A 16,559-nucleotide genomic window follows, 5' to 3' on the forward strand; every position below is an offset into this window, starting at 1 on the left:
CAGATTGCAGAATGGGTACAATACAGTACGGCTCAATACATACAATTGTTAAGGGGATGCAGACCTGAGAAAGACGTTTGTCTTGTTTCCATCAGGGTCCCCCATTTTCAATTCATATAGACATTTATGACATACACAACATACATGACATTTATGGCATAGGGACATATAGGTATTTAGTACTGATACATTTGTGACATAAGCGGTATTCAAATATACAGTGGACTCATTTATGAAATGAAATGTCCTTTTCTCTCTCGTCTACATCATTCAATCTACTTTAGACTGAAGTGTAGAAGAATATATCAATTTGCTGTGTTGTTTTATCAGTGGAAAAGTTACTTGTTTGCGTTCCTTAATTTTGTTGGTGTTTTTTTTTTTGGACAGTTCAGGAGGTTTGGGTTTGGGTTAATCAATAATGCAATATCCTGCAGGACAATCTACTTTATCATGTGTATAAAATGTACAGTTTGTTTAAAGCAATCCTTTGAACGTTTGTCATTTTCCCAGTTTAAGAAATAAATAATTGTACAATCATGCCTTTTTCATAAATTACCTTGTTTTTTTTAAGGAGTTAAAAACTGAGCCAGATCTCAACTCATTCCCATTATTTATTGGTTGCACATACTTGTAAAGTATTTGGTTAGTCCATTAGAGGTGATTGCATCCACATACTGTATGTAATTACAATGTTACAGTATAACTGCTGTGGCGCTCCTGTCCAAGGTCCAACCACATTATGGATAGACAGACACTGCCCTCTAGAGGACATGGGAGGTCCTCCCTGCTAACTCCACCATATAAACCTCGGCTCTATGATGTTCTCAAGATTTTCTTTGCCACAATACTTACTGACCATCAAAGATCACAGGTGATGTTGACATTAGGTAGATATTCACCTCCAGAAAGGCCACAGTGTGAGATTGTCTATGACGGTTTACGTCTGCTTCCTCTTGCTATTGAGGTAGCTCTGGTAGTAGAAGTTGCTGAAGAGGGCAATGAGGCTGAGGCAGTAGGCGAACACCACCATGTTCATGGAGTCGGGGAAGTCGCACTCTGTGAACAGGTTGTAGCCGGTGTGTGTCGTCAACAACACAAACTGCAGCTGGAAAGAGAAGAAGAAGAGAAGTATTTATGTGTAGCACACATTTCTACATCGTCATGCAGCAAACACAGGAGGGAGGGAGGGGAGGGAGGGAGGGAGGGGAGGGAGGGGAAATCCTTGCGAGCACAGGGAGAACATAAGAAGATAAGATAAGATAACAATAAACTTTATTGTCCCGAGGGGAAAATGTACTTGGAACATCAGTGCTGCATCATTCTGCGATAACAGTGTAAACAAAGAAGAAAAACATATACAGATGCAGCTCTCAGGACTGAGCTCTGCTCTGCTCTGCTACTGCTACTGCAGTAATCATGCACCATTAACCTGGCAGTGCTGTTAACGAGGCGTTAACGATACTGCACCCTTGCAGTAGAGGTTCGATTTTTAAGAGCTGGATCTGTATATACAATCATTCATTCAGTTAGTAAAAAGGACTTCAGACAAATATGACAATACATAGAGACGTGCAACCATAATACATAAGTAGGTAAACTCATTTCAAAAGCTTCAAAAAGCTTCATATTGCACCCTGCCCTAATGATATTACAACAGATTAAGACTTGGACAAGAAAGAAAGAGGTGACAGCCCACTGTTAGGTGGCACCTCAAAGGAATCGACCTCTAGTATTATTTAGGAGAGCGATGGATGTACGAAGGAAGACAGAGCTTGTAGCGGTCGCTCTTATATCTACTTGCTTTGAACCGTCTCCCTGAGGGAAGAACTTCATATTCGGGATAACGTTTATGAGAAGGGTCCTCTAAGACTCTCTGTGCCTGCGGCTGACCACTACTTTCTCAAAGATAGATTGGAGTGACGGATACTTGGTGTTTCCGGTCACCTTCATCGCTGCTTTCACTAGCCTTTCAATCTTCGACTTACACTGTACTGTGAGCGTACCAAACCACGCTGCCATCCCATATCTCATCAGACTTTCTAGGACAGCTTTATGTGGTCATGATCGCTGTGCTCACACCAAACAGTCTGAGTCTACGGAGGAAGTGCAGTCGTTGGGCTAGTTTGGAACACAGAACATCAACATGTACATCCCACTTCAGTCGATTATCCATGTGGATTCCTAGATATTTATATGATGCAACCTGCTCTATATCACAGTTGCGAATTACCACAGGGTCATGTACTCTCACTTCTCTGGGGTCATAGATCATCTATTTGGTTTTGGTGGTATTGAGAATGAGATGATGTCTCCTTTCTGTGTGATGCAAACTCCACACAGAAAGGCCCGGGAGATACCCCACCTGGGTACCTGGCAACCCGGCAACCTAGTCCCCAAGTGGGAATCGAACCCAGGACCTTCTTGCTGTGAGGCGACAGTGTTAACACTGTGCCGTGTTGGGAGTAGTAGTTTAGACAATGTTCTTAAAAATAAATCCTGTTCTTTAGTCATGATGTTGTCAACTTTATACTATATCAAACTATACCAGTCCGATAACCAGGCTAAAACCAGGCAAAGTGACTTGAATTTCTGGGTTTTTGGTCCATAGAAGCACATAAGACTTAAAATGGATTACTATTTACTAACTAACGTTATATCTGAATAAATGTTCTCCAATGACCCCAAACTAATGGTCTGTACTGTAGTAATGATCCAGGACTGTGTACTGGAGTAATGAATCAGGTCTGTACTGTAGTAATGAATTAGGACTGTACTCTGTATTGCACTGTTGGATCGGCCGATACTTAACAGTTTAGTTTATCCATATGGGCAGTAAACTCAAGGTTGGATCCCAAACACACAGACGATGCACGTCATCAACCCAAAACAAATGCAGCAAAGAAAGAGCCTGTACGCACCAGCTGCAGCGAGGTGAGGTAGCGCTTCCACCACAGGTACCTGTGGACGTGAGGCCCCAGGGCAGCCAGGCCGTAGTACGAATACATCACAATGTGAACGAACGTGTTGAGCAGGCCGATGAAGAAAGCTACAAGACAACAAAAGACGATCAAATTATACGATCAAATCAAATCAAATCAAATTTATTTATAGGGCCCGACAACACACGTTAATGTCCCCATGGGCCGTACAGGTCTTCTTTAAACAAGTCAAGAAGACAACATAACAATAAGTCAAGAACAGAACAAGAACACCATAGGGTCCAAACATTTTTTAGATGAATGCAAATAAATGAAAGAATGCAAGCACTCCCAGACATACCCCACGCGAAGGTAAGGAAAAACTCACTAAAACCTAACAATAGGGAAAAAAAGCTCCACAGGCAATGTGGAGGAGAGAAACCTTAGAAGGGCCGTTCAAGGGGGGATCTCCCTTCTTAGATGTCGGTGATAGTAGTGTTGCAGACGGACAGTTGGTAAGCATGCACTCATGTGTGTGGTGAAACACAGATGAGTGCATGCAATAGCAACTGTACATTTTGAAAAATTAAAGATAGAGCTAATAGCGATAGCAACTGAACATTTTGAAAGATTAAAGATAGAGTTGATAGCGGATCTATTTGAGGCACAGGGGCGGCGCAAGAGGGTCACGTCCTCCCCGTCTTAGTCACGGGACATTCAACACTCCGGTCGTTGCTCAGGGACAGCCGGAGACAGGGGGAAGGGGGGTGGCGCAGAGAGGGTCATATAAATAAATAAAGACGATCATATTCATTCAATCTTTATTTATACTCGATAAATACACCATGAGTAGTTAAACTCATTTACAGTACCGTCGAGATGTTACATTCACAAGTGTCACAGTGCATTCATAAATATAAAGACATCAGACAATCAGAATAATTAAGAGCACATTTCTAAATACATAAAAAAAAATATATATATATATTTAAAAAAACATTTAAATAGCAAACGGATTTAAACAGAGGTAATCATTTAAAAACAATTACATATTGTGCTGACCTGATTGGTCACTAAGGTTCTAAACCGACCCATAGACACTAGAGTGTCTAGTTTCAGAGTTTCCTGCAGGGTATTCCATGAGATAGAGGCAGAAAAGCCAATAGCAGATCTACCAAGTTCAGTACAAACTCTAGGCACTCTAAGTGTAAGCCAAAAATGGATCGTGTACGACAGGGTCCAGTGGTCCATTCCAATAAAGAACTAATATAATTTGGACAATCTCTAATTATGGCTTTATAAATAAAAAGATTCCAATGCAACTTACGTCTCTCTGCCAGAGAGGCCCACCCGACCTTATTATATAGGCTACAATGGTGAGTACCATAACTATCACCGGTGATCACTGATCAATCTAATGGCTGAATGGTAAACAGAGTCTAAAGGCTTAACACATTGGGCGCCAGCCATTAGCATGGTCCTTGTGGCTAACGTGCCAGTTTCCATAACATATTTTCACTGTGCGTCACTATGTTTGGAGAGCTATATTTATATTCTATATTATAGCTATGGAGACAATACTATGGTCATTTGACAGTGACTTTCTTCTGTCGAACATGCAAAAAAGAGATAATCTTTTCATGCATACGTTCGCGCGTTATCCCGTGGAGTTTAGGAGTGATCCGGGATAATTCCTGAAAAGCTGAGTTATTGGGCGCTACATGTATTCTACTATAAGCATTGGCGTTTCTTGCCTGGACACGCTACTATTTCCAAATCAAATGTATATAATAGGTATTATGTTTCATCATGAATGCATGAAAGGGGGGGGGGGGTAGTTTTTTTATGCTTTGATGGCCAGTAACGGCATTCGTGTTGAACACTACCCACGCTGATCAGCTGAATCGATATGAAAACATTGTTGGATCAAGCTGAAATTTATGTCAGATAGTCCTTACCTCTCGGTTATTCCAAAAAGAATATTCCAATTGTCTGATCGCGATTTCCAGTATTGGTGTCCATCTGGTCCCGGACATAATTTGGCACAACTTATGGATCGAGTGTGCCAGATGCGCTTCGAAGTGGTCGGATGAAGCGATTTACTCGGCTCCGTCTAAATTTAAGTGTAACACAGGGTGCGATATAAGGTTTCAAAGGGTGGGCGACACTGCCATCTAGCAGGATGCGGCCGGTATTGCACCTTGGCAATCTCAGAATCCTTTCCTATGGCAACACCGAGGTCAGTGGATGAATAATGAATACACATCTCTGGTATCACAATAATTTTTCCCAAGTAGGCCTATGCTTTCATTTTTAATCCTATCTCTGAATGCTATGTACAGAAGGACAATAACATGAGAGACGCAATTATACAAATGTATTGATTAAATCATCGAATTCATCACTCACCCTAATCCTATGAACCCCACTACGAACCATGGGCACACAGAACCAACACTTACACTGTCCTCTAGACACTTACAGTCCCCCAGACACTTACACTGTCCTCTAGACACTTACACTGTCCTCTAGACACTTACACTGTCCTCTAGACACTTACACTGTCCCCTAGACACTTACACTGTCCTCTAGACACTTAAGGCCTCTGCATGCTACAGCAAATTCAAAGCAACTTCAACACAACATCGACAAAGCAACGGTGTTGCAGACACATTACCTTTATGCTTCTGCAAAATCAACGCGCAGCCTATGATGCAACAAAATGTACCCCGGATGTGCGGCTCGAGCGCGCCCAGCCCGCCTGAATACTTTGGGCAGCCGAAGGTGCGCACTCTAGCCATTACAAACGGATTTCCCTTCTCAACCATACATCGTTAGTATAATAATAGCCCTGTTTATGTTTGTTTTCGCTTGTGTTCTTGTATATAGTGTAATATCAACCCAGTCCATCCCCATTGTTTCCCCAATCTCCTTCCACAAATTCATCGTCATAATGCTATCCTTGTAGTCTTTAGACCCGCTATTATATAAATGTTGGTACTTTCGGACCTCCTCTGCAATACGTTCCTGCATTTGATTCATTTTAAACAAACAATTAAACAAGTGTAATGAAACAATACACTAGCTATCGAGCTCCTGTCAGAAAGTTTTCTTTTGGTCTCGAGCTCCTGTCAGAAAGTTTTCTTTTGGTCTCGAGCCAGGAACACTAGAAGTGACAGACAGCCCCGCCCCCATTCACTACCAACCAATCACTGCTACGCAATACCAACGCAACGGGTCTTTAGATTAGATTTTGGACACAGGTACGCAACGCCCAAGCAACACAGTCTACAAGACTGTCTGCAACAAGCGCGCTGAAATCGTGCCGATGTTGTGTTGAAGTTGCTTTGAATTTGCTGTAGCATGCAGAGGCCTTTACACTGTCCTCTAGACACTTACACTGTCCCCCAGACACTTACACTGTCCTCTAGACACTTACACTGTCCTCCAGACACTTACACTGTCCCCCAGACACTTACACTGTCCTCTAGACACTTACACTGTCCCGCAGACACTTACACTGTCCCCCAGACACTTACACTGTCCCCTAGACACTTACACTGACCTCTAGACACTTACACTGTCCTCCAGACACTTACACTGTCCTCCAGACACTTACACTGTCCTCTAGACACTTACACTGTCCCCCAGACACTTACACTGTCCTCTAGACACTTACACTGTCCCCTAGACACTTACACTGTCCTCTAGACACTTACACTGTCCTCTAGACACTTACACTGTCCTCTAGACACTTACACTCTCCCCCAGACACTTACACTGTCCTCTAGACACTTACACTCTCCCCCAGACACTTACACTGTCCTCCAGACACTTACACTGTCCTCTAGACACTTACACTGTCCTCTAGACACTTACACTGTCCTCCAGACACTTACACTGTCCTCTAGACACTTACACTGTCCTCTAGACACTTACACTGTCCCCCAGACACTTACACTGTCCCCCAGACACTTACACTGTCCCCCAGACACTTACACTGTCCTCTAGACACTTACACTGTCCCCCAGACACTTACACTGTCCCCCAGACACTTACACTGTCCCCCAGACACTTACACTGTCCTCTAGACACTTACACTGTCCTCCAGACACTTACACTGTCCTCTAGACACTTACACTGTCCCCCAGACACTTACACTGTCCCCCAGACACTTACACTGTCCTCTAGACACTTACACTGTCCTCTAGACACTTACACTGTCCTCTAGACACTTACACTGTCCCCCAGACACTTACACTGTCCCCCAGACACTTACACTGTCCTCTAGACACTTACACTGTCCCCTAGACACTTACACTGTCCTCTAGACACTTACACTGTCCTCCAGACACTTACACTGTCCCCCAGACACTTACACTGTCCTCTAGACACTTACACTGTCCTCCAGACACTTACACTGTCCCCCAGACACTTACACTGTCCTCTAGACACTTACACTGTCCCCTAGACACTTACACTGTCCTCCAGACACTTACACTGTCCCCCAGACACTTACACTGTCCTCTAGACACTTACACTGTCCCGCAGACACTTACACTGTCCCCCAGACACTTACACTGTCCCCTAGACACTTACACTGACCTCTAGACACTTACACTGTCCTCCAGACACTTACACTGTCCTCCAGACACTTACACTGTCCTCTAGACACTTACACTGTCCCCCAGACACTTACACTGTCCTCTAGACACTTACACTGTCCTCTAGACACTTACACTGTCCTCTAGACACTTACACTCTCCCCCAGACACTTACACTGTCCTCTAGACACTTACACTCTCCCCCAGACACTTACACTGTCCTCCAGACACTTACACTGTCCTCTAGACACTTACACTGTCCTCTAGACACTTACACTGTCCTCCAGACACTTACACTGTCCTCTAGACACTTACACTGTCCTCTAGACACTTACACTGTCCCCCAGACACTTACACTGTCCCCCAGACACTTACACTGTCCCCCAGACACTTACACTGTCCTCTAGACACTTACACTGTCCCCCAGACACTTACACTGTCCCCCAGACACTTACACTGTCCCCCAGACACTTACACTGTCCTCTAGACACTTACACTGTCCTCCAGACACTTACACTGTCCTCTAGACACTTACACTGTCCTCTAGATACTTACACTGTCCCCCAGACACTTACACTGTCCCCCAGACACTTACACTGTCCTCTAGACACTTACACTGTCCTCTAGACACTTACACTGTCCTCTAGACACTTACACTGTCCCCCAGACACTTACACTGTCCCCCAGACACTTACACTGTCCTCTAGACACTTACACTGTCCTCTAGACACTTACACTGTCCTCTAGACACTTACACTGTCCCCCAGACACTTACACTGTCCCCCAGACACTTACACTGTCCTCTAGACACTTACACTGTCCCCTAGACACTTACACTGTCCTCTAGACACTTACACTGTCCTCCAGACACTTACACTGTCCCCCAGACACTTACACTGTCCTCTAGACACTTACACTGTCCTCCAGACACTTACACTGTCCCCCAGACACTTACACTGTCCTCTAGACACTTACACTGTCCCCTAGACACTTACACTGTCCCCCAGACACTTACACTGTCCTCTAGACACTTACACTGTCCTCCAGACACTTACACTGTCCTCTAGACACTTACACTGTCCTCTAGACACTTACACTGTCCCCTAGACACTTACACTGTCCCCCAGACACTTACACTGTCCTCCAGACACTTACACTGTCCCCTAGACACTTACACTGTCCTCCAGACACTTACACTGTCCCCCAGACACTTACACTGTCCTCTAGACACTTACACTGTCCCCCAGACACTTACACTGTCCTCTAGACACTTACACTGTCCTCCAGACACTTACACTGTCCCCCAGACACTTACACTGTCCTCTAGACACTTACACTGTCCTCTAGACACTTACACTGTCCTCCAGACACTTACACTGTCCCCCAGACACTTACACTGTCCTCTAGACACTTACACTGTCCTCTAGACACTTACACTGTCCTCTAGACACTTACACTGTCCCCCAGACACTTACACTGTCCTCTAGACACTTACACTGTCCTCTAGACACTTACACTGTCCCCCAGACACTTACACTGTCCTCTAGACACTTACACTGTCCTCCAGACACTTACACTGTCCTCTAGACACTTACACTGTCCCCCAGACACTTACACTGTCCCCCAGCCAGATACTTGACGCCTGCCCACCAGTTGAAGATCATGGTGCCATGGTGATACACGTGCAGGAAGGTCAACTGGCTGTTCTTCTTCCTCAGGATGAAGAAGACCTGCCCGTGGAGAGACAGGATGACGGTGAGCTGTGGGGTGACGGCCTGAGTGTGAATTTCACCGATTTTCAGGGTGTTTTGAACAAGTTGTTTACCGTGTCGCTGAGCTCTATAACCTTGGAGAAGAAAAACCACCAGCACACATTGGCCATCTGGGGGAAAGAGATGCGGTTGAGTGTGGAGCGCATGGCGTAGTATAAAGGACGGATGAAAAAGTATGACAGCTGTGGTTAGAAGTGCACTGTTGAATAGAGCCGTCATATGGCGATACCGGCGTGACGTACTAGCGTGACACTCTCTTACCCTCATCGCGAGCGGGCTGGTACTGTAGTCGACGGGCTGACAGACGTAGCTGTAGTTCGACAGCCAAGACGTGACCAAGAACTGAGGAGATTAAAACACACTTGTCATTATCATAATCGTCAACTGAGGTTTGTTTCCTTGTAAAAAAACGGAAACAACGAGACAAGGGGGCAAAACGGTGTGTACCTCATGGAACATGTAGATGGACAGGCAGACCATGGCGAAGTTGTAAACAATGAGGACAAGTTTGAGATCAACGGGTTCCCTGTGTTTCATCAGGCGAGGCCCGGCCCAGACCGCGCAGAGGTAACCCAGGAAGATGAGGAACACCGGGACGGGGGAGAACACCAGCAGCCATGGGTCTGTCCTCTTATCTGGAACACAACAGAACCCTATGTTATGACTTATGGGGGGGGGGGGAGGGTAGGGCTAGACATCTCCACTTGTTGATTGAGTAGGGAGGAATAGGTGTGTCCATTGGGGGAGAGGAGTGCAACTAGATCATTACCGTCCGTGAATTGTCATGGTAGTATGATCTGTGACTGTGACGTGAGCCGGAGCTACAAAGCAGTCATTGTGAAAGGAATTGGCAGAGTTGAAAACTGTGACACACATCTGCATCTCCCTACCCTGTCAAGAGAACAGGCTGTCCCCACCACTTCCACACATTGCAGACAGACACCGCAGATAGATGACTGTTATACTAAAAAGCGTTTCTTTTCTACTGTCACGAAGAGTTACGAGTATATTATCGAATGAAAAGCGCTTGCTGTGAACTCTATATAGTTTCATGAGGTTACCTCCGTTCTCCAGTATCCACTGGTGCATTGACTGGACGCCTTTCCATGCTGAAGCCATTTCTGCAAAGACAAAGAGGAGTGAATAAACAGAAGACAATTATCTTCCTTCAAACACGAAATGTTGTGCTTTACACTTGTTATGATCTTTAAAAGGAGACATATGTTTAATGGAAAATGGGGTTTTCCTAGTCTTTGTGTGAATGTGGCAGTTGGGTGCTGGAGAAAATGATATGTACTCCTTGCCTTTTGGCCAGGGTTTGAAGTATTCACATTAACAAGCATAAACAAGCTGTTCACAATTATTGCACTTGGTGGGTGTCAAAGGAGGGACACAAACAATGAATTAGCTTTGTTTTATCAATCACTATGCTTTTGGAGCCAGGATTGCTTACCTAGTGCAGCCTACTGCCCAGTTTGCAAAAGTATATTTTCCTCCTGGGTCACTGGGTGGGTCAGGAACTTTTTTAATTTAAACACCAACCAAAACCGGGAAGAAAAAACGTTACAACGTCCCACATTCAAGGAATTCGTAGAGTTGTTTTAGTTACACAATATATCCTAATAATATGCCATAATTTCAAGACGAAATCTGCCGACATTACATTTGCCTGTAACAGCTCTATTCAGATCATCTGTCTTTGGACTTTAAACATCGTCTGATAACCTAAACGAACCCAACGCGGTACGTAAACAAGCCAAAGGCCCGCCTTGAAACATATACATGTAAATCCAGTGTTGGGACATCCCTACCGACGTGTTGGGGTTAATGAATCATTTGAAGAGGAAAGTGGTTAAACCAGTTGCCTAGTGACTGAGGAGGTTCCTGTTTTGTGTGCAGCGTCCCTGCTTCCTTCCTTCCGCATTGTTTATAAAGTCCTTTCTTAGCTTTTTGAACAGTACATTTACAAATATCTCTCAAATAATATTTTCTTTCATGTATTGAAAAAAAAAACTTTGCACCCCGTCTGGGAGTAACTTTGCTTTAGCTCTGTACATTATTATGTAAATGTCCGAACACAACCCCCTCCAATGTACAGTAAATTACCAAGTATGGTCTTGTCAATAATCCAATGTACAGTTTCGTTTGTACAGTTGTACAGTGTCCCCCCCCCCACCCCTCCTACCCAACCCCGCCCCCCCCACTCCTACCCAACCCCCCCCACTCCTACCCAACCCCCCCCCCCCCCCACCCAACCACCTCCAATGTACAGTCCCCCCCCACCCCCACCTACCCAATCCAATGTACAGTTTCTACGTCAAATGTATATACTTTTTTTTTCTGGACTCTTTTTGTATCACAAACAGTACTGTATTTGCAAATCTGGTATGTCATAAATGTATAGATGTAGCAGTACTGACTATCTGTATGTCATGTATGTCATATATGTCCTGATGAATTGAAAATGGGGGACCCTGATGTAAACAAGACGAAAGTCTTTCTCTGGTCTGCATCCCCTTAACAATTGTATGATTGAGCTGTACTGTACTGTACACATTCTGCAATCTGTTAATAAAGTTTTCAATCAATCAATTCAATCAATTTGCATACCGTCGTTTTATAATAAACCAAATCATAAAATTTCATAATATGAGGATTAAAAAAGGAGGTGTATTTCTATTATTGGGGTTAACTTGTGGAACAATGCTGATATACAGTTAAGAATGAGTAATTTGATTGATTGATTGAAAACTTTATTAACAGATTGCAGAATGGGTACAATACAGTACAGCTCAATACACACAATTGTTAAGGGGATGCAGACCAGAGAAAGACTTTCGTCTTGTTTACACCAGGGTCCCCCATTTTCAATTCATCAGGACATATATGACATACATGACATACAGATAGTCAGTACTGCTACATCTATACATTTATGACATACCAGATTTGCAAATACAGTACTGTTTGTGATACAGAAGGAGTCAAGAAAAGGGAGTATATACATTTGATGTAGAAACTGTACATTGGAGGAGGTTGGGTGGGGGGGGTTGGGTACACTGGGATATTGACAACCATACTGGGTAATTTACATTGGAGGTGGGTGGGGGGGGGGGGGGGGGGCACATTGTATAAACAAGCAAAGCTGTACATTGAGGGGGGGGGGGGGGGGACTCTGTACAAACAAACAAAATTGTACATTGGACTATTGACAAGACCATACTAGGTAAATGACTGTACATTGGAGGGGGTTGGGTTAGGATATTTACAGGGGCCAGTGTTGCATTGCAGTCTCCCGTAGGTGTCTCTTGAGAGAGGTTTTGAAAGTGGGTAGTGATCCACATTCCTTTACAGCTTTGGGTAGGGCGTTCCACATTGATGTGGCATAATTGCGAAACGTGTTTAGTCCCTTATTTGAGCCGAATCTGGGTTTAACATGATTTGTGGAGCTCCCTCTGGTGTTGTGATCGTGGTATTCACTGACCTTTGGGAAGTATTTTGCCATGTACATGGGTACCTTGGTCGTGTAGTGTATCTTGTAGACCAGGCCCATTGCAAGTTGCTGTACTCTGTCATCTACTCTAAGCCATCCTAGGTTGTCAAAGTGGGCAGGGGTGAGGTGGGTTCTAGGAGTAAGGTCAAGCAGTAGTCTGACCAGTTTGTTTTGAGATGTTTGTAATTTTGTTTTTAGCGCCTTTGAGGTGCTTTGGTACCATGAGGTGCAAGCATAGTCGTAGTACCCCTGAATGAGTGCTCCTGCCAGAGTCTTCAGGGTATTCTTGTTTACCAGAGAGGAGATCCGGTACAAGAATCGAGTTCGTTGGTTGACTTTTTTTATTACATTGGATGCCATTTTGTCACAGGAGAGATTAGCCTCTAGGATGGAACCCAGGTAGGTAATTTCATCTTTCCTTGTGACAATATTGTCACCCACTGTAACTGAGAAGCAGTCGGTCTTGCTGAGTTTGTTATTTGAACTGAAGAGAATGGACTCTGTTTTGCCCATGTGTAATGATAGTTTGTTATCAGCGAGCCATATGCAGATTCTGCCTAGTTCAGAGCTGAGGGTTTTTTCAACCTGTAACTTGTTCTTGTCAGAGACCAGCAGGGCTGAGTCGTCCGCAAACAGGAACAAGTTGCAGTCACCAATTCGCTTTTGGTTTTTAAGAAAATGGTAAAGCTATTTTTTTAAACTACAACAAAGGGTGAATAATACAGTTTTTTGATATTTTCTTTTAGAATACTGTTTTGGAGTCTTACTTTTTGTTAAGAATATAGGACAGGCATATATAAGCATTATGCTTCAGTCTGTACCTTTTCAGTCACTGTAAAATCAAATATTGTTAAATGATGGTGTATATTGTATTGTGTGAGATGATGACTGAATAAACTACTACTACTACATATCAAGCAGGGAGGACTGCTGCTGCCTCTGCTTTACATTTCCATTGGAACGCAGTACAGTCGCCTAGTAGCTCACCGCTCATATGTCACATCATTAGATTAGTTAAATGTATTGTCAATTATTGTCATCATACAGGCAGCACAAGTACAGTGCAACGAAAACATGTTTGGCATCCAACCAGAGTGCAAATTTAGCAGTAAAGTGCAATAGTAATAGACAATGTACAGAATATGAAACTGGGTACAACAAATGAGTACTACTGGGCGGCTACGTGGCGTGGTGGGCAAGGCGCTCGCCACAAATGCGGAGACGCTGGGCTCGCCTGTTCGAGCCTGTTCGAGCCCAGCGCTCCACATTTGCTTTCAGTTTAGCTGGTCGTCCGTACTAATACACATTGGCCGTATTAGGGGGTGGGAAACTGATGGGTGGGGATCGGGCGTTGTGGACAGCGACTCCTACAGGTCGGTTGGTGCGCCTGCGCAGTAGAATCAGGAAGTGTCGGGGGCAGCGTGAGCCTCCCACGCGTTACTCCTCGCCACTGAGAGATCGAGCTGCGCAGGTGAAAAGATGCGACTGCTGTTACCTCAAGTACCGGAGGGGACTTGTGCTATGTATGACTTAGTCCACATTGCAGCCGGCTTGTGGGAGGCAAGAAACAGGTGACAGGGGAGGGTTGAATTGGATGATACGAAATTGGGATGGGAGAAAATATAGAAAATTGGAGAAAAAGTGGATAAAAAAAAAAGAAAATTAGTACTACTGAGTGTACTGCTAATCAGATGTATACCGGTATGTACAGTGATACATACAGGTGTAAAGAAAGTATGGTAGTAAATCATACTGTCCAGTAGCGTAAGACTAGGATATACAGATATATAGTACAGATATGTAAAAGGGCTATGTGCATGTAAATGCAGACAGGTGTGGATATATATATGTGGTGAGAATAATATATATATATATATATATATATATATATATATACAGCATTTGTACATGCTATCATACAGAGCTAAGGGTTATTTGCAGATGTATAAGTATATAGAGGGGTTATATGCAGTTATATTCAGACAAATGGATATGTGTGGTAAATATAGAATATAAATATGGGTATATACAGCAAGAACTGTTGTACATGCTGTCATAGAGTACATGGGTAGACTAGTATGAGGTGGGTAGTTCAGATTATTAAGATTACTACTATGATTACAGTGTAGGGCAGTTGTAGACACTGGAAAGCAGTAGGACTAGGTAGGTATAAATTGAGTAGGCAATGATGTTCAATTCATACAGTATGGCTAGCAGAGCCTAGGGTATAGGCAATAGTCAGAGTTCAGTTTATATGGTGGTGGGGGGGGGGGGCTGTCAACGTGACACAGAGTTCAGAGGGATGACAGCTGAGGGAGAGAAGCTGTTCCTGAGTGTGCTTGTGCAGTGATACAAAGTTGCCAAGCAGACAAGACAAAGCAGTGATTTCTTTCACTTTTAATAATTTCCTATTTACATACCATCTAAAATATATAAGACATGTCAACAGTCGCTTGAAACAGTAGTAATATGCATATTTCATTGTCTCATGGTGGTCTACTATTCAGTCAATATGGATAGAAAATGGCCTTACATGGTAGTTTGATGGTCATTTAAGTTTAGCCATAGATAGTACAGTATTTATAATAATTATATAAATAGTCATGTACCACCATGGTAGCCACTGCCTTTGGATTTAAATAATGCCGCGGTATAATCCAAATGAAACCATGGTGCCAATGGTGGTAGAGACCAAAACATGATGGAAACTATTTTGTAAGGGGTATTGTTACCGTTATATCTTACACTGATCCCAATGATTATGGTTGTATGCCACATAATTGTGGGATATGATATCGTCAAAATCTCGGGGGCTCAGGAGGTAGATCAGTTGTCTGGTAATCCGAAGGTTCCTGGTTCGATCCCGGCTCCTCCCGGCAACGTGTCGAAGTGCCGTTGAGCAAGACTCCGAACCCCTACCTGCTCTGCTTGTGTTTTGCATGGTTTCCTCAGCTGCCAAACAAGCGCTATACAAATGCAGCCCATAATAATAATTTGACAGTAAAGGGTATAGGCTACACATCAATAGGCATCTTAGTAAATAAGAACAGTATAATATGCTTGTTAGGCCGATGCTTTGGGTAATATTGATAATGTCTCTTGTGGAACCCAGGATGAATAGTTGTTACCTTGGTAACAGCTAATGAGGATCCTAAAGGTTCCTCATCTTTCTAGAGACATATTCCTCATCTTTATAGAGACATATTCCTCATCTTTCTAGAGACATGTTCCTCATCTTTCTAGTCATGTTCCTCATCTTTCTAGAGACATATTCCTCATCTTTCTAGAGACATATTCCTCATCTTTCTAGAGACATGTTCCTCATCTTTCTAGAGACATGTTCCTCATCTTTCTAGAGACATATTCCTCATCTTTCTAGAGACATGTTCCTCATCTTTCTAGTCATGTTCCTCATCTTTCTAGAGACATATTCCTCATATTTCTCTAGAGACATATTCCTCATCTTTCTAGAGACATATTCCTCATCTTTCTCTAGAGACATGTTCCTTGTGATGTTCCTCATGTTTCCTCGTTAACCGTCTTGAAGAAGCAGCTGAGCGAGAGCTGCCTGCTGCCGCCGTTCGCTGCACTGAGTTTGTCTTTTCTAGAGGCCGGTGGTTTCTGTTCATTCTTCACACCAGTAACACGCCTTCGCTTCCCGCTCTGAAACCAGACAACAGTCAGGAACACAAGACACAGCCGGCGTTAAACAACACCACAGCAATAACACCAAAGTCACGAGTCTAGAGAGACCCCTTCTTTTGTCAACGTC

The 16,559-nt window shown here is 43.7% G+C and overlaps 2 protein-coding genes across 3 annotated transcripts in view; both read right to left on the minus strand.

The window, feature by feature from the left end:
* Positions 1-937: 937 nt before the first annotated feature.
* Positions 938-10,413, minus strand: elovl8b (ELOVL fatty acid elongase 8b; the record flags this gene model as incomplete). Its single annotated transcript, XM_084311628.1, has 7 exons — positions 938-1,105; positions 2,919-3,046; positions 9,138-9,252; positions 9,348-9,404; positions 9,556-9,636; positions 9,742-9,929; positions 10,356-10,413. 7 exons carry the CDS (start codon positions 10,411-10,413, stop codon positions 938-940), a joined length of 795 nt encoding a protein of 264 aa, XP_084167754.1.
* A 4,829-nt stretch (positions 10,414-15,242) lies between these two features.
* The window catches only part of mutyh (mutY DNA glycosylase), a 35,652-nt gene continuing 34,335 nt past the window's right edge, over positions 15,243-16,559 (minus strand). For both annotated transcript variants that reach the window (XM_084311626.1, XM_084311627.1), the window contains one exon: positions 15,243-16,450. In XM_084311626.1, coding sequence (XP_084167752.1) covers positions 16,307-16,450 — 144 coding nt within the window. In that variant the 3' untranslated portion in view covers positions 15,243-16,306. The remainder of the gene's footprint in view (positions 16,451-16,559) is intronic.

This window comes from Notolepis coatsorum, assembly GCF_963971535.1.
Source record: "Notolepis coatsorum genome assembly, chromosome: 3".
Taxonomy (NCBI): domain Eukaryota; kingdom Metazoa; phylum Chordata; class Actinopteri; order Aulopiformes; family Paralepididae; genus Notolepis; species Notolepis coatsorum.